Source organism: Acomys russatus, chromosome 22 (genome assembly GCF_903995435.1).
Source record: "Acomys russatus chromosome 22, mAcoRus1.1, whole genome shotgun sequence".
In the NCBI taxonomy this organism is placed as follows: Eukaryota; Metazoa; Chordata; class Mammalia; order Rodentia; family Muridae; genus Acomys; species Acomys russatus.
In genome coordinates this window covers 53,367,308-53,385,393 of record NC_067158.1, presented here as the reverse complement: position 1 = coordinate 53,385,393, position 18,086 = coordinate 53,367,308, and the positions used below count along the sequence as shown (strand labels likewise).

At 43.3% G+C, this 18,086-nt stretch overlaps 1 protein-coding gene across 1 annotated transcript in view; it reads left to right on the top strand.

Moving 5' to 3' along the window:
• Nucleotides 1–17,391, top strand: part of Tmem156 (transmembrane protein 156) — a 33,779-nt gene extending 16,388 nt beyond the window's left edge. The window contains exons 3-6 of the mRNA XM_051165088.1: nt 3,000–3,260; nt 4,959–5,078; nt 7,850–7,933; nt 17,255–17,391. Coding sequence (XP_051021045.1) covers nt 3,000–3,260; nt 4,959–5,078; nt 7,850–7,933; nt 17,255–17,361 — 572 coding nt within the window. The 3' untranslated portion in view covers nt 17,362–17,391. The remainder of the gene's footprint in view (nt 1–2,999; nt 3,261–4,958; nt 5,079–7,849; nt 7,934–17,254) is intronic.
• Nucleotides 17,392–18,086: the final 695 nt, after the last annotated feature.

Here is an 18,086-nt window from a genome sequence, read left to right as displayed (position 1 = left end):
GAATTGAAGTGGGGTCCACTGGAAGAGCAGGAAGTCCTCTTAACTGCTGAGCCATCTCTACAGAAGCCAATTCTCTCTTATGCATTTGTCTGTCAGTAGACATTCAGGCAGTTTCCCTGTTTTAGTTATTGTGAGCTGTGGGAATACAAACATGTCTTTGAGATTCTGATTTCAACTCTTTTGGGTATATGCCAGGAAATGAGCTTGTTGGAGTAAATGGTAGTTAAGTTGTTCATTTTTTTAAAAAAAGATTTTTTTTTACTTATTATGTATACAATGCGCATTAGATCACATTATAGATGGCTGTGAACCACCATGTGGTTGCTGGGAATTGAACTCAGGAACTCTGGAAGAACAGTCAGTGCTCTTACCGCTGAGCCATCTCTCCAGCCCCCATGTTGTTCATATTTTGGAGGAAGCTATTTACTACTTCCCAAACTGAACGGGCCATTTTACCCACTATCAGTACAAGGACTCCTCATCTGCCCTTCTCAGTCGTACTGTTTATCTTTTTCACAGCAATCTCCCTGACAGGTGTCAGGTCATCTGATTGTGGGGCTAACTTGCATTCGTATGATACCGAGCGATGTTGAACATGTTTCTGTCCACCCATTGGATGTAGATCTTTTAACAGATGTAAATATCTGTTCAAGTCCTTTGTGGGTTTGTTTATTTTGAGACATGGTTTTCTTATGCTACCCAAGATGGGCCTGAACTCCTAGTATCCAGTGATTCTCCTGCCTCAGCCCTGTGAGGAGCTGAGACAGCAGGCATTACCATTATACCTGGCATTTGCCCATTTTAAAATAAAGTTCTCTATTTTCCTCTTTATTCCTCCTTTCTTGACAGGAATTCCTTCCACATCCTAGATATTAACTTTTATCAGTTATGTATAGTCTGTGAATATTTTCTCCCATTCTGTGGGCTGCCTTCTCACTCTGTTGATGGTCCCTTTTATATTGTCTTTCTACTTGAATTCACCTAGGGCTTCCTTGCAACCAGGTAGCCATAAGTTGAGTCTTTTCATAGTGACTCAAGACTCTGGTCTTAGCATCCCAAAGGACAAAGTGGAATTGCTTCACATTTTCCTGCTTGGCGATGTAATGTCACTCTGTTCTGCACTTGACTATGTTAGAGTTGGGTCTGGGGTCTTGAGAAAATGATCACACCATCCAAAGCCTTTCAACAAGACAAAAAAAAAAAGGGGGGGGGGTTGCAGAATGGTGCAGCCAGCCTTAATCAATCAAGCAAGCAAGCATGCCATCCAGGAGTCCCACTGGATTTTTATCTCTACTCTGAGGGGTCCTGTGCCTCACTCTGAGAGGCCATAGCTTCACCTTGCATTCTCAGGCTAACTTGAGACAATGCAGCTGAATGGCTGAGAATGGATGCGATGTTGAGCACATGCTTTGATCTTTACAAAGTTCTTTAAAGGGAGAGCCAACTGTGTCTTCTTTAAACCCTGAATAGAAAAGACAATGTGTTTCATCTATGTTCCCACAAGGACAAGCCAGTCCAACTCTCCAGTACTCTACGGGGAGGGAGCTAAACTCCCCCTATTTGTGGGAGGCTGGTAAAGTTTTGGGACAACAGTGGTATAGACTGAGATGTATCCTCTCAAAATTTAATATGGTGAAGCATTAACCTTCAGCACCTGAGATTATGACATTATGTGGAACAATGTCACAATTTCGTTACCATAAGATCATCAGCCTGGAATCTAGCCCAGTATGATCAATGACCTTATAAAAAGGAGAAGTATAGGCTATGGAGTTGCTCATTCCTAAAACGCTTACCAGATAAACATGAGGACCCATGTGAGATCCCCAGAGCCAGGACAAAAAGCTCTGTGCATGACACACACTCGTCATCCCAGTGATGGGGAAATGGACATGGAAGGGTTCCTGGGGCTTGGTGACCAACAAGGGCCAGCCAGTCAGCAAGCCCCAGGTTGCAATGAGAGACTGCGTCTCAACAAAACAAAGTTCTTGCAGCATAACATGTATAAGCACGCGCGTGCACACACACACGCACACACACACACACAGTTTACCTGTTCACACACCGTGCCAATCATGTGGACACAGAGAACCACACACAAGGAAGATTCCACTTGAGGATGAAGGGAGAGACCAAGGCTGTGCTTCGTAAGCCAATGAAAGCCAACCACCGCCAGCAACCACCGGGAGTGAGGAACACATAACTGACTCATCTTCCAGGACTCAACCCTGCTCCCATCTTAAACATTCACTTTCCGCCTTTAGAACTATGAGATAGAGACAGGAGCTGGGGCGATGGCCCAGCAGTTAAGAGCACCAGCTGTTCTTCTGGATGTACTAAGTTCAATTCCCAGCACCCGCACACCAGCTCATAAGCAGTTGTAACTCTAGACCCAGGAATCCAAAACCTTGTTCTGGCTTCCATGGACACCAGGTGTGCATATGGTACCCAGACACATATAAAGATAAAACATCCATGTGCATAAAAGTGTTTAAAGAGAAAAAGAACATAAGGAAAAAGTTTCCATTCTTTAAGTCACCCACTTTATAGTACTTTGTTACATTTCTAGAAAGCTCAGCCAATATGGAGTGGAAAACATTGTGAACAATTTGAAAAATTTGATCCATCCCACAAATCATTAGGGAAATATCTGTGTGTTCTCAGGGAGGCTCCAATCCTATTTCAACTTTACCCCGATGGTTTCCATGACTTTAAAAAAGTGGCGTTGATAGTTATTTGTAGTGCCCAGAACTTGTTTTTCTATTTTGTTGCAGAGAAAAGAGGAGATTCAGCTTTGGTTGGCTGGTTTTGCTGTACAGGGTCTTGCTGTGTAGCCCTGTGCAGCCTGGTTCTGACTATAAGACTTTCCCTGTCCTCGAACCTGTACCAGTCCAGGCTCAGTACGCCACTCCACTGTGCCCTTCCCACGAAGCTCTGAATTGTGTTTTCTTATTGGATATGACGACTCTGCAAGTCACCTTTTCTCAACTCCTCTCTAGGCCTCATCATGAGGGGATCCATGGAAGCAGAGGCAAACGGCTTTTACTCATCATGCCAGCATTTTAACGTCACTGTCGCTCTTCTAATTGACCCTGTGAAGGGACACAACACTACCTGCATCCCCGAAACCCACCCTGAAACATCCACAACTGTGGAAGAAGCTCCAACCAGGGAAAAGTCTCTAAACCATACTTGTAGAGTTATGAAAACCACGAGCAATTGCACTCACATTTCCTTGCACCTAGAAACGGACCTAAAACGTAAGTTTGGAAGGAAATCAGAGGGGAGAAGTTGGGTATCCATAGGTCAAATTAAGAAAATGCTATGAAATTTACCAGGGGACAAACAACCAGGAATTCTCATTGCTGAACTAATAGAGCCTGAAAGAATATTCATCTTCTTATCTTTACTTTTCTTTCAAAATGTGGTTTTATGGGACTCAACCGAAACCTGAGACAGAGGTTATATGTCTGGGTTGTGAGGGACCTGAGAAAGATCCTCTGTCCTAGAATTACTGAGGCTTGCCTGGTACGTGTGCTTGAAGAAAAGCTAGCACACCTCAGTAGTCAAAGGTGCTCTTTTAAAAGGTAAATATCTGCACAGGAAGCACTATTAAAGGTGGCTTTCAGCCTCACCCCCTCTCAGAGCTCCCACAGTCTGGGTAAAAGGAGTCTTCTGATGTGATACTGTGCACATACTTGGGGTCACCGATTGAACCGAGGGGAAGGAAGGTCAGACATATGTAATTCTACTCGAGGCTGATTAAGTTCCTAACACCCTGTTCTGAACCCCCACAGTTAATATTTTCTGCTAAGCAGCACGCCCCCTCCTCGCCTATAAGATCTATTGTTAGAAAGCATCTTATGATGTATCCATTCGCTGAGTGCCTTCTGTATGTCAGGTACCGCGGAAAAGAATCACACAGAAACAGGTGCTATGGCAGGGCTGTTTGCCAGGCACTTTTGGTACTCCAAAAGGATGGGAGCTTTGCCCATTACTTTAGAATGCTTTTCTAAAGCCTAATCATCCTAAATTATGTTTTATAATTATGTTTACGGCAAACATAGGTATATAAAGGTGTAACCTTCCCAAATGATATAACTGGTTGGGCACCTAGTGTTCAGTCGCAGGACTCTCTGGGGACATTTTCTACCCAAGCGGTAACAGCCTATCACCTGGCAGAAGCAGGGTATAGTCACTTATCTCCCTGGCCGCTCATCCCGCTCATCTCAGCCCCGTGTCCCCGTGTGCCTTCCCACTGCTGCCTTGTTAAGTAGAGGGGCTGGGCGGCCCATGACCAAGATGATTAATAGCACGCAGCTCCGACCCTGGGGCTGCTCTGTGGCACTCTTGATGTACAGTAAGAAAATTGATATTGGTATCACCTGGAAGTGAAATTAAATGTCAGGATTTTGAGTTGAATGGATCTCTGGGAGCCACTTGGCCAATTCTCTCATTTAGTGGCTTCATTTAATGTAGTGGAAAGGTGTTCAGGAGAGCAAGTGACCCTGCTCCACTTAAGGCTGCAAATAACTTTTGTGTTAAAGGTGTATACCACAAGGTTGTCTTTTATCCAATATATTATCTCATTGTGTTGAACATATATGAATATTCATATATATATGCTGACATATATATTCAACACAATGAGATAGAATATCACACATATATGTATATATACATGTATGTATGTATGTATGTATGTATGTATGTATGTATGTATATATGTATGTATACACTTGTGAGAGCATATGTGCCAGGGCACATGAGCAGAGGTCAAAGACAACTTCAGGAGTCAGTTCTGTCCTTCCTCCATGTGAGTTACAGAGATAGAGCTCAGAGTGTCAGTGAGAGCCTATGCCTGCCACCAGACTTCTATTGATTCTTATAGCACTTTTATTATTATTATTATATTATTATTATTATTATTATTATTATTATTATTTTAATTCTTACAGCCGTTACTTGTTCCATGAAGATAACCTGGTATATTTTAGTGCTGTTAGTTTTTATGCTCAGCATCATCCTTATTATCCACAAAATACTCGAAGACCACAGGAGAGTGCAAAGGTGGCAAAGTAAGTACTGGGAAATAACCGCATTGTGAGGGCTGTCATATGCCTTTGCCCAGGGAAACCCTTGTTTGCCCCAGATTTCCTTGTGATTAGGTTGGCCCCTTAGTGTGTAGCTACTGTGTGTAAGTGCTGGGTCTAGATAATCTAAAAGATTGCAAGTACAGGGAAGACACTAGCACCAGCTGGCGCCTGTCTCCGACATGAGCAGGCAAATGGGCACGAAAAAGGGCAGGTGAAAAGGTGTTGTCCAGATGGTGGCTGAGAGGCTTAGTGGAAGTGCGGGCAGAGAGAGACGGAAGTGGTGACACCTGCAGAGCTACAGATCCTGAGCAGAGTGGCCTCTAGGTGACAATATGGGTGTAAATAAAATCCCTAGTAAGTATGGAGTTGGGGGGATTGGTAGAATTTAGGTGGGGCAGAACTAAAAGGAGTCTTCTAAGTTAGGATGGTAGGAGCAGTGTGAAGCAGATTGAGTAATTAGTTTGATGACTCACTCACCCATCAGAATGGATTGTGTGTATTTGTGCGTGTACTGGCTGCTTATTGGACTGAACCGACAGTTCTTCTGTAGGTCGTTGATCTCTGAAAGACAGTATAAAAAGCATCACCACCACAATAGGCTTTAAAGATGTAGATGCAAGTCAATTACTCATATTTTACCACCTATGGCTTTGAGTGCGTCATCATCGCTAGACACGATTTTCCTCTTCTGTCCTGCTTGCCTCTACCACACGGAGCTGGCTGGGGTAAAGGCTGAAATTAAGACATCACCTAAGGAGTTGAACAGTGTCAGGACATAGCTAGTTCTCTCTCTCTCTCTCCCCCCCCTCTCTTCCTCTCCCCCCCCCCCACTTTCTTACTCTCTGAGATAGGTTTCTCTGGGTAACAGCCCTAGCTGTCCTGAAACTTGCTCACCTCGAGCTTACAGAGATCCACCTGCCTCTGCCTCTCAAGCGCTGGGGTTAAAGGCGTGCACCACCACCACCCGGCCTTTTCTTGTTTTGGTTGCACAGCTAGTTCTCAATGAAGCACTGCTGTGCTGCAGGGCGTGTTCACTTCTCAGGCAAGACTGCCAGTCATTGCTGCAGCAGAATTAGTAATGCTCATCTGCACACAAGCGAGGGTGCCGTTGATGCTTTATATTAAGACTGTTAAGATTGTTGCAGGCATTTTTTTAGAGTAGTTTTAGATTAAGACTTTAATTGTTAGTAATATATTTTATTAATCCATGGATATATTCACATGTCATAAATATATGAATATATGACACCATCAAAAGAATGACATGACATCATAGTAGCCTGACTATCGTATCACATTTGATAGGATATGACATTATAATTGCAAAAATGTTATTATATCTATGTATATATGAGATCAAAATGATGCATATGACACTATCCCTGAAAAAAAGATATCATAAGTGGATGATGGTGGCATCATATTTAGCAGGATATGACACAATAGGACATCATAATTTAAATATATAAAATCACAATTGTGGGCAGCACCATTCCTAGGTAGGAGATACTGAACTGTATAAGAAATTGTATAAGAAAGTATAAGGGAGTCTGCAAGCCAGCTAGCAAGCAGAGCCTCTGTGGGTCCTGCTGTACTTCCTGGCTGTGAAGTGAGCTTCCTAGTGGGAGGTAACACCATGCAGAATATGAAGCAGACTGCCTTGACTCCCTCAATGCTCGACCGTGACCTGGAAGTAAAAGACAAATAAACCCTCCCCCAAAGTTGCTTTTGGTTTTGGTATTTGTCATAGGCACAGAATAAAGCCAGAACAATATGTAAACGGTGCTATTATTTTTGTTTTATACATGAAAAGGGAAAAATTCTCAAACTCAGAAAAGTTAAGGGTTTTATCCAAAGCTACACAATTAATAAAACAACAAAATAAAGACTTGGTATCTGCTAGGCACTGAAGTCTTTGCTATTTTCAGTAAATGTGTGTTATTTGAAAATATTCATAGTTCTACGTTTCTTGAACCATTTTCTTATATAAATCCAGATTAAGGAAGAATGATACAAGGTAGAAAAATGCTTGGAAAGACACGGGAAGTACATTCATTCAAACATCTGTCCAGATGACAACCTCGGTAGCTTTCAAAGGTTTTCATTGCAAGTCTAAGCGTATAAAGCAATGGAAAATATCACTACACTCATGCGTTAGACATTACTAATATGAAATGCTTCTTAAATACCCTTTGGATCACCTCTATGTAGATAACAATAGTAATTTGTAAACAGGGGCTGATGCTCCTCGGGAGCAGATGGGACACATTTATGCTAGTGGAGAAACCATTGCTTTCAGAAAGAGTCTGTGTGCTTCTGTTGTTGTTGTTGTTTTTGTGATTTTGTTTGTTTGGTTTGAGATAGGGACTCAGTATGTAGTTCTGGCTGGCCTAGAACTCACAGAGATATATCTGTCTCTACCTCCAGGGTGCCTGGGTTCAAGGCTTGTGCCAACATGCCCCTGTGTTTGTTGAGGACTTAACGGTAAAGCTGGCAACGCCTGGTTGCTTCAGACCCCTTGTGAGCTATCCTTTGACCTTAATAACCCTTTGAAGTAGCCCAGGAAACACAGCAAAAGAAAGTGATGTTGGAAGGAGGGGGACCAGGGCCTCACTCTGCAGTCCAGACTGTCTTCAAACTCCGGATCCCCCTGCCTTAGCATCCCAAGTGCTGGGATTAGAGGCATGGGCCACCACAGCTGGCAGAATGTGCTTGTTCGTCATCTAAATCTTCAATTTCTTCCCTTGGACTAGGTCATATGTACAAATCTACATCCGTTCTCTTAAGAGGGAGTGACTCTGTGAAGCCGAGCTCTCTGAACGTCAGGGTTATCCCAGGTGAGTTCTGGGGCAGCAAATAATAAAGGGCAGGAAATCCCAAAGCTGCGCTGTCTCGGTATAGAGCAGACTCGAGACCTGAGCTCATTTTAAGTAGCCTTGAGTTTGGAATAAAGAAACTGTGAGGCAAATGAGATCCAGCTTAGCACGTCTCATCTCGTTATCAGGGGACAGTTGTGATCAAAGCCACCTCCTTAAATAATAGAAACTTTGCTTAATTGGCAAGGAGAAACTCGCGTGAGTAGGCGGGGGCGGCGTGAGGGGGGAGAACGCCATAGGGAATAAGCCTGGGACTTATTTTTAAATGAGACAAGATACCATTATTTCTCAGAATTGCAAGAAGTAATTGTAGAGTGGGCAGACCTTCTGCCGGAGCCTTCACGTCATGGGGTGTCGCTGTTCTGCCAGAGAGAACTCCTAATAGCCTCAATTAAACGGCCCCCTGTCCTCTCCGAGGAGCAGGGAGGGAGTAAGGGGATCCTAATGAGGGCAGCTAAGAGGGCCGTGAGCACAGGTGCTGGACCTCCAACTTCATCTCTTTCTAATTGTGAGGCCTCCTTTTGAATTCCTGCTGTCAACTCACACTAAAAAGAAAGACTATTTTAAAAAAATAAAAAGAGGAAAGAAAGACTAAGACATGGAAAAGGCTCCTTTCCTTCACCAAAGAGGAAAGATTTAAAAAAACAAAACCAAAACCTATGTAACCCCCCCGCCCCCACCCCACCCTTTTTATTTTTGAGGCAGGGTGCCACTAAATTGCTTAGATTTACGGTGTAGCCAAGGTGGGACTCAAACTTGTGTGATCCTCCTGCCTCAGCCTCCTGAGTACCTGGGATTCTAGGCCTGTGTCACAAGGCCTGGCTTGCGTTTACTTTTCATTTTAATCTCCCTGTCTGTGTGATAGTTCCTGAGTATTCTCTCACTTCCTCTTTTAGACAGGGTCTTACTATGTAGCCCAGGCTGGGCCCAAGGTTATAGCTCTCCTGCCTCAGCCCTACAAGTTGGTAGGACTATGCTCATATACTTGGCAAGAAAGAATACTTTCGACTCCTTGAAAAGCCACAGAATCGAGTGATATTTTCTGATACTCTTTGTCTCCAGGGGGTGAACAGCCTCTTTGCACTTGGTGAAGAGACAAAAAAGGAAGTTCAAATCTGGTGTGCGTGTGTGTGTGTGCGTGCGTGTGTGTGTGTGTGTGTGTGTAAACCCTTTTCAAAAATGAGAGGAAACTAGGCAACTCTTTAGGGAAATAGCAGCCACCTAGAGACCCGCCCTGCATTCCACTGGGGAACCATGTGACCCTCCCAGCATTCCACTGGGGACCATGTGCCCTAGGCTTTTGCTAGCTACTGAAACAAGCAGTCACACAGACCCTTGGTCTGGGGAAAAATTATACTGGGTGCTCTTAAAGGTCTAAATGTAAATAGTTTAGACTTCCTAGTTGGAACTGGCAAGTTATTAAGCCATGGTTGGTGGTAAGCCATTAGTTAAGAATATTTAATGTCAGCTGTGTAGGAGTAGAGTTAGTGGACATTTTGTGTGGTTCATGAAAATTTTGTTTAATTCATAATATTTAAAAAAAACCCATAAAGTTGTATGAAAGAGAAAAACAGATTTTTAAAGGGAGGTCATGATGTTGACTCTGTTCATCGGCTCTCTCATCTCGTGCACCTGCTCAGACCCCAGGAATGATTTAACCCAGCTCTGCCAAGTGCTGTGGCTTCCTGAGGAAGCCTGGCCATTTCTGTTTCCTGGCTATAATTCTGAGCCACAGCAGTCTTGTCTGAGAACAAGTCAATCATTCTGCTGTCACCTCATATAATTGGAGGAGTCACAAATTTTAAGCCCTGGCTAGCCACAAGATGAACCTCACAAGTTATACTTATGAGCCCATGGCTTTCCTGCATACACCCCTCCCTCCAAAAAAAGCTGTCTCGGGCTTGCCTTCCCTTAATGGCTCTCACTAAAACCCCTCTGGCTTTATTACCAGGCACACAGTATCCATGTTTAGTGTAGAGCCAGGGTGATGACCTCTTTTTTGTAAAGACCAAGAATCCTTTTGAGGCTTAGCATCTTCAAAAGGAAAAGAGGCGAGATCTTTCTTATTTATATTCCTTTAACCTAACTGCATCCCCCTTCTCGCCCCATTCTAAGTTGTTCTTTCTGAGAGAGAAGTAGAAGGAAAATCATGTCTCCCCTGAGTGCTGTTCTTAAGGCTGCTCTTTGCAATGATGGATTACAGGCAGCAGTGAGAGGTAAGAAAAAGAAAAAATGTGCCTGTGTGCGTCACTGGAGGCACAGAAACATGAAGAAAAGAAAAGGAATTGAGAAAAGCAACGCCTGTGTGCCACACTCAGCAGAGTCTGTTGGCAGTGTTAGCCGCTCACTCCAGACTGGCTTTGTGGCTCATGAGCTACAAGATGAGTAATGTCACACATGTGCACACTGAGAAATAGACAGACACATCCATCCCCAAAATATTTATCCTCAACAAACCAAAACAACCACCATCTCACCCCCACTTTCAAAACCAAGGAGAGCTCAGCAGGGTCCTTCCCTGCATAGAGCCTGCCAGAGCCACATGGAAGCCCCGTGCCTCTGGTACTTCCTTCCATGCCTGAGAAACATGACAGCTCATGTTTCTTCTTAGTCACTCAGTTGTTATTGTTACATGGTGATGAGTTCATTTTTTTTTTTTTTTTTTTTAACCCATCCTTGTATTCTTCACTTTGGCATAGCTTTTGGAATGTCATTCGTTCATGATAAAAGTTTGTGAAAAGCACAGCTCTCAGGAGAAATGGGTATAGAAAAGGGGAGGTGAGCAAGAATCTTGCCAGATGTATTGGCACTCGGGAGGCAGAGGCGGGTTGATCTCTGTGACTTCAAGGCCAGCCTGGTTTACAGAGTGAGTTCCAGGGCAGCCAGGGCTGTATAGTAAGATTCCCATCTTTAAAATATATCAAAGATAAATTTAAAAGTTAAAAAAAAAAAATCTTAAGAATGGGAAAAGTAAAGCTGGGCGTGATGGCACACTCCTTTAATCCCAGCACTTGGGAGGCAGGTGCATGCAGATCTCTTGTAAATTCGAGGCCAGCCTGGTCTACAAAGCAAATCCAGGACAGCCAAACCAAGGCTACATAGATTAACTTTGTCTTGAAAAGCCAAAAAAAAAAAAAAAAAAAAAAAACCAAAAAAACAAACAAAAAAAAAAACCAACAAAACAAAACAAAACAAAACAAAAAAACAGAAAGAATGGGAAAGATAAAAACAAACATACAGAGCAAGAATTATCAGAAAGAACACAATTCTCCTTCATAGAAAACATGGACAGCAGATTTTGAAGAATTGCTAAGACTAACAAAGAATGAGAAAAAAAATGTCTATTTTGAGAAAGGCATTTTAAAAGAGATTTTATTTTTTATGAGTGACCACACTCATGCGTACATGTGCCCACAGAGTCCAGACAAGGGTGTTATTGGGCCACCTGGAGCTAGAGTTACAGGTAGTTGTAAGCTGCCAGGCATGGGTTCTGGGGAGCAAATTCAGGGCTCTTGGAAGACCAATGAGCATTCTTAAGTGCTAAGCATTCCCTCTAGCATCTGGGGAAGGCATTTTGAGACGTATTAGTTATGTTTTGTTGCTGTGACAAACAGGACCAGAAGCCACTTACAGAAGGAAGAGTGTATTTCTGCTAATGGTGCCAGAGGGCTAAGAGTCCATTATGGCTGGGAGGCACAGTAGCAAGTGGCAGACACAGCAGCAGAAGCAGGAAGCTGAGAGCTCACACCTTCAAACCCAAGGCACGAAGCAGAGAGAACAATCAGGATGTGGTACACGTTTTTAAATTCTCAAAGCCTTCCTCTAATAATATACTTGCTCCAATATGGCTATACCGCCTAAACCTTCCCCCAAAAGCACTACCAACATATAGATATGTCCTGTGGGAGACATATCTAAGGCTGCCACCATGGCAGCCTTAAAAAGCCTCTCTAAGGGCGACAGCTTTCCACTAGCATGAGAAGGATCCTAGATTGAATCTCCAGCGATACAAAAAACTAACATCATCACCATCAACAAAATCCTCTAGAGACAATGGTTGATGGGTTGACTAGATAGAGAGACCAAGGTCATAGGAAGTGGCCTATGACATAATAATTTAATGCAAACATTAGAAAGGCACTTGACTGACTGCAAAGAAACTAACCGATTGGAGAATCAGTAGGTTGCCTGTGGAAGCCCTAGGAAAGTTAGGAAATTTGAGACTGGAAGACAGACAGGATTACCTCACACAGGATGATAGTTTCTAGTTCCATCTATTTGTCTGGAAATGTCAGGATTTCCTTGTTTTTAATAGCTGAATAGTATTCCATAGTGTAAATGTACCAAAGTTTCTTTATCCATTCTTCAGTTGAGGGACATCTAGGTTGTTTCCAGATTCTGGCTATTATGAATAAGGCTGCTATGAACATAATTGAGCAAATGTCCTTGTTGTGTGGTGGAGCATATTTCCAGGGTATGTCCAGGAGAGGTATAGTTGGAGCTTGAGGTAGCACTATCCCCAATTTTCTGAGAAAACACCAGATTGATTTCCAAAGTGGTTGTCCAAGCAATGCAGGTGTGTTCCCCTTTCTCCACATCCTCGCCAGCAATATGCTGTCACTTGAGTTTTTGATAGTTGAGGAGGTCAAGAAGCCAAAAAGCATAGCCCAAGTCATACCCCTTAAATGGGATGATGAGAAAGGACTTCCTGGTCTCTACTGTTGGGTGTGCCATTTGGACAGATGCCAGCTTTGTGTCTCTCCCTGGATCACACACCCAAGGAGGAGCATCTGGGAGAGGGATTATCATCTTTTTGCATTTCTGGGTTCTTTAAAAAAATTATTTTTATATATGTATGTGTGCCTACCCTCCTGCATGTGTACCATGCTCATACAGTGCCTGTGGAGGTCAGCAGATTCAGGTGGTCCTGTGTTATCTCATGTGAGTGTTTGGAACCTAAGCTGGGACATCTGTTAGAGTAGCCAGGGCTCTTTATTGCTGAGCCATCTCTCCAGCCACTGCCTTCTGTGTTCTTGAGGTGACCTGTGAGATGTCCACCTGCTTGCTGGGCGGCCATTACCTAACGCCACAGCAGGTTTCTTCATCAGTGGTTCCAGCTGCTGAAGTGGGGGTGGAGGGATGGGGAGGTGGGTGGACAGGAGGGTGGGTGGGGGTTGGGGAGGAGTCATCCCACATCCTGCCTCAAATGGTGACATCATCACAACTCAAAGCTTCTCATCTTTATGTCTGTAACAAGGTTTTCCTGAACCCTGACCACTGGTCAAGCACCCCAGCAAATCTTGGTGTTCCAGGCCCCCAGCACAGTCCCAGAGAATCTCCTCCAGGCTGAGTTAGGATAAGGGAAGCCCTGGTCACATCAAGTACTGTATCTGTGCTGTACTTCCACACAAATCAATTCACTTAATTTCATAAGCGTGCCACTCTTCTGCTAACGAGAAAATGGAATCTAAGAGAAACTAAGTCACTGGTTCACTGGTCCAAGCAACTAAGGCACATGAAGCAAAGACAATGGGGTTTTATGATAATTGGTTAACGGTACTGGTTTAGAGGCAATTCCTAGCACAGTCAAGATTCAATCGATTCTGCCCAAACGGTGTAGTTGGTAGCACGGTATTCAATGGGAGTGATGACCTGGGGATCAGGCTGGTTCATATCAAAACTCTTCCTGCTTTTTACATTTAACCCTAGAAATGGGGAAATTCTAGAAAGCTGTAGCAGCTTGTGTGACACTGTGAGTCCTCACAAGAGACAGCTCAGCACTGGTTAAAAGCATTTTCTTCTTGGTAGCCTGTGAGCATATACAATGGGAGGAGGTCCCCCTCAGTCACAGTCATAGGGGAGGGGAATAGGGTGAAAGCAGGAGGTAGGGAGGAATGGGAGGATGCAGGAGAGGGGATAACAATTGAGATGTAATATGAATAAATTAATAAAATATTTTTTAAAAAGCTTTTAAAAAGCCCTTTCTTTTCTGCAGTTAGTGTGGGCGGGTCCTAAAGTAATAACAGGAAAGAAAATGGACTTTTTCTGTCAAAGAGGCTTAGTGAATGTCAAAAGCAGGTGGATGGCCTGATTCACAGTCCACCCCCCAAATAAAACTAATGGCAATGTAAAGTTATAATCCCCAGCGTGTTTATAGCCAGGATAATAAAGACTGTGCAGGTTTCAATTTCCTGCAGAAGAGAAGATAAACGACTCGAGCCAGATGTTTTGCAACTAAGCAAGATAACATGAAAATTTAATTTTTACTTGCTTAACCATTACCCATAATATTGATGACTATTAAAATGCAGGTTGGGTTCATAAAAGAGGGAAGGTTATAACTACCTGCTTCATTATAGGCTAGATCAAAATGCAAAGGATGGCTCTTTTTGTGGGAAGAAAATTCACAAGTGTGAGAGCCCACAGCCGAAATAGAATGATTTATTCTAGTCATTCATTGAATTCATTTATGTGACAGCCATTTATACCAGCTCTGGGAGAACAGATTTCAGAAAATATGCTTCGAACATGTCCTCCATCTTTGCCCAGATGGTCCTGCCTGGACCCTTTGCTTCCCTTGTGATCCACTGTATGCATCCCCACTCCAACACTGACTTTTAATTGTGATCTGGGATTAACCCACATCTTCCAAGACCAATACATAATTACAACAAAATTAAGTAAGTCAGATGTTTGCAAGTAGGAAGACTTGAATTCAAGAATAGCCAGAACTCATTTTTTAAAAAAAATAAGACATCTGTGGTAACAGAGACAGGAAGACCTCTGAGACTCCGAGGCCAGGAAGCCCAGCCTGTTTGGGTAAGCCCTGGGGCCAATGAGAGATCCTGTTTCAAAACAAACAGCAGCACAAGGTGGACAGTGCCTAAGGAGGAATGATACCTCTGACCTCTACGTGCACATACACATGTTCACTTGTGCAGATACATCCATGCACCTTCACACATACAAGCACCTACACCCATTTCACGTGCATGCACGCGCACGCGCGCGCGCACACACACACACACACCCCAAGTAGTTTGGAGGCAAGCACGCAAAAAAAAAAAAAAAAAAAAAAAAAAAAAAAAAAAAAATCACACAAACCACCACCAGCAACAACAACAAAAATCCGATGGGGAAAACAGGCTTCTCAAACAAGAGAAGAAGGTTTAGATATGTCCTCCTGTGGGAGATGGACCTGGTCTTGGTCAAGAAACCCACCAGGAACAAAATAATGTGAAAACACATTGCAGGTTGCACAGTGGGAATACAAAATTACATTGGAAGGATGAAATGAGGTTAGATCCCAGGTGCCCTAGATGCAAAAGACTTTTGAACAGCGATAGAAATCTCTTTGGGGGGAAAAACGGAAGCCTTGCACATCACCACAGGCTGTGTGATAAAGGCTTTCTCCCGCTGCTCTGTTTGTGAGATTCATTCAGGTTGAAATGAACACTGGAGTTCTTTTTTATTTTTTATTTTTAAGCTCTTTAGAGGTTCCTGAAAACATCAACTGTTTGGATGAGGGACTAGACAAACTCTTGAACAGACATTTGTAATGCTTTCAAATATTTCTGTCAGCCTCTGTTGCCTTAACTGGCATTGGTGAATTAACAGTATTAGAAAGAAATTCTATTTTCTAGTGCAGTATGAAAGGAAGAATTTCACCTGTCTTAGCTATTCTGAAGAAGGCATTAAAATGACACACATCTGACTTTGGATGTTTTTTAAAAATCAATTTCTAGAAGTTTTGTGATTAGCATTATGAGTTGCAAGGCTTTGGATACTAGGGGAAACCAAAGATAACATACTACCAGAGAATCTTCCAGACTAGCCATCATTTGGACAGCTAATAGCTTTCCATATGACATTACGCTGTGCTGTAAAACATTCACAAACTAAATCCACGAGCAGGCGATGTGCAGCCTGTCTCTCCAGCCAGAAAAACTCTATTAATTCTCCTTGATCATTATTTCATTTTATGACTAGCCTCCATTGAAATAACGCTTAAGAAGCACAGTCTCCAAAGCTCAAATTCGCAGAAGGCCCATCTGGTTAAGGGTTGTCTAAGCAATTATTTGCACAAAAAAAATTATTCTGAAAGACTTTCATGTGCATCAAAGTCAACTTGGAAGCCCAGAACATTCAGGCTCTCAGGCTTCTAGGAAGGGAGATTTAAACCCAAGAGATCTGGAACAGAGCCCAAGAGCCTACATTTTAAATCATAGCCTCTGGTGAAGTTCAGGCCGATACTCTATTGATCACTATATTAGTTTCTGCCCTGTAACCAATTACCACAAACAGCAGCTGAACACAGCACATACCTGCTATTGCTGCTTCTGTGGATTGGAAGTTTGAGCACCCCTCAACTGAGCATGGCCTAGCTCCGAGACTCCCAAAGCTGAAATCAAGAGGCCATTCATATGCAGTTTCATGCAGAAACTCTGCTTCCAAGGTCATGCCTGGCAGGATTCAATTCCTTGCTATGATGTACTGAGGACGTTGCCTTCTTGCTGGCTGAGGACCAGAGGCCAACCGCAGCGCCTTCGTGCCACCTACAGTCCCCCACGACTGTTTGCTTCTTTGAGCCAGCTAGAGTGTCTCTGATCTTGGGAAAGACCTTGTTTCTCTTTGGTGAATTCTTATTAGTGAATCAGGATCAGCTCCGCTCAAGATATTTTTCCTTTTCATCAGCTCAGAATTAAGCAGTTTGGGATGCTGGTTACATCCGTAAAATGCCTTCATCTTCACCCAGCAACTAATCATGGTTTCTAGGGACTTTGATGTGAGGTTGGACTGACAGAAGTGGTGCCCTAGATGTGGTTGGTATTTACTGTCCATGAAAGAAAATAAAAGGATGCTCAGGGCTCAAGTGTAAGAGTCCTGTGAAAAGGAACGGGGGTCAGGGGTTGGGGGAGATGGGGCCTCCGGGACCAAGCAGAAGCTGTGTTAGGTTTCATTTGACCTTCTTGGTTGACAGAGTTTTGTCATCTTACCCTTTGGAGGATCACGTGTGGAACAAATGGTAACTTTAATGGTGATTTTAACACTGCTTCAAGTCATATTCTTAGGAAACAGGGTGAAAAGGGAGAAACGGAGGCACAGACACTGTTGAGTGAAGTGGGCTAAAAGTGCCAGAACCGTTTGAAGGAAATGGAATGAGTAATAGAAACCGCCCAACCCCTTTCTAGATGAAGGGCAGAGTTGTCTCCCAACACATCCATATTGCAAATTCTTTCTACCGTGCTGTTGACTGACACAGCTCTCTGTCTTCAACTGTAGAGTCCACTCGAGAGGTGCCCTTACCACGGGTCATGGAGGTGCTCCCCACAATACCAGAACTGGAAGTCACTTCTGCAGTACACCAGCAAGATCAATATACACGGTGAGTTTTGCTCAGCCTTATTGACTGTTTGACTTATGCATCCGAAACATGAATGGATCCAATGAACTCTGGTCGACCCTCATCAGCATGTCTGTCTACAGCCGAGGACACAGCAGTGATAAACTTGAGGAGCCAGCCGGTTGGAATTGGGTGACACAAGCTAACGTGCCCATTTTCTCCAAGATTTAGGAAGGATCAGCAAACTAATCTCTCAGTCTATTAGACTAATCTCTTAGTCTGCTCAACTGTCCCTGAAATGTCAGCTCATCCCTTGTCTTGCCGTGCAGCTGTAAATCAGTCAGAGCATGAGAAAAGGGAACACACGATGTGTTCAGTTGAACCCATCCACCTAGTCATTGAAGTAAGACGTTTAACATCTGGTCTTCCAGATGAATGTGCCTTGACTTCATATAGTCTAAGCAAAACTATACTCAGAAGTGTCTTAGTATTGCTTTCTATTCGTTCAACAGATATGTAGTAAGTGGCTACAGTGACATATAGCCACATACAGTAAGTAAAGATGGTAGCAGGAGGGAAGAGGGGAAATAGTGCCTCTGGGTACCTTTCCATTGTGCTTCGTGGCGGCTGGCTGTGTCACTTAGACTTCATAGGACTGGAGAGGTCATTAGTCTAGGTTCTAGCAAGAAACTGGTATTTTATTTAAATTGAGTAAGTCAAGGGGATTTTAATAAAGGGCCTACTAAGCCAAGATGTGGAAACTTCAGAGGG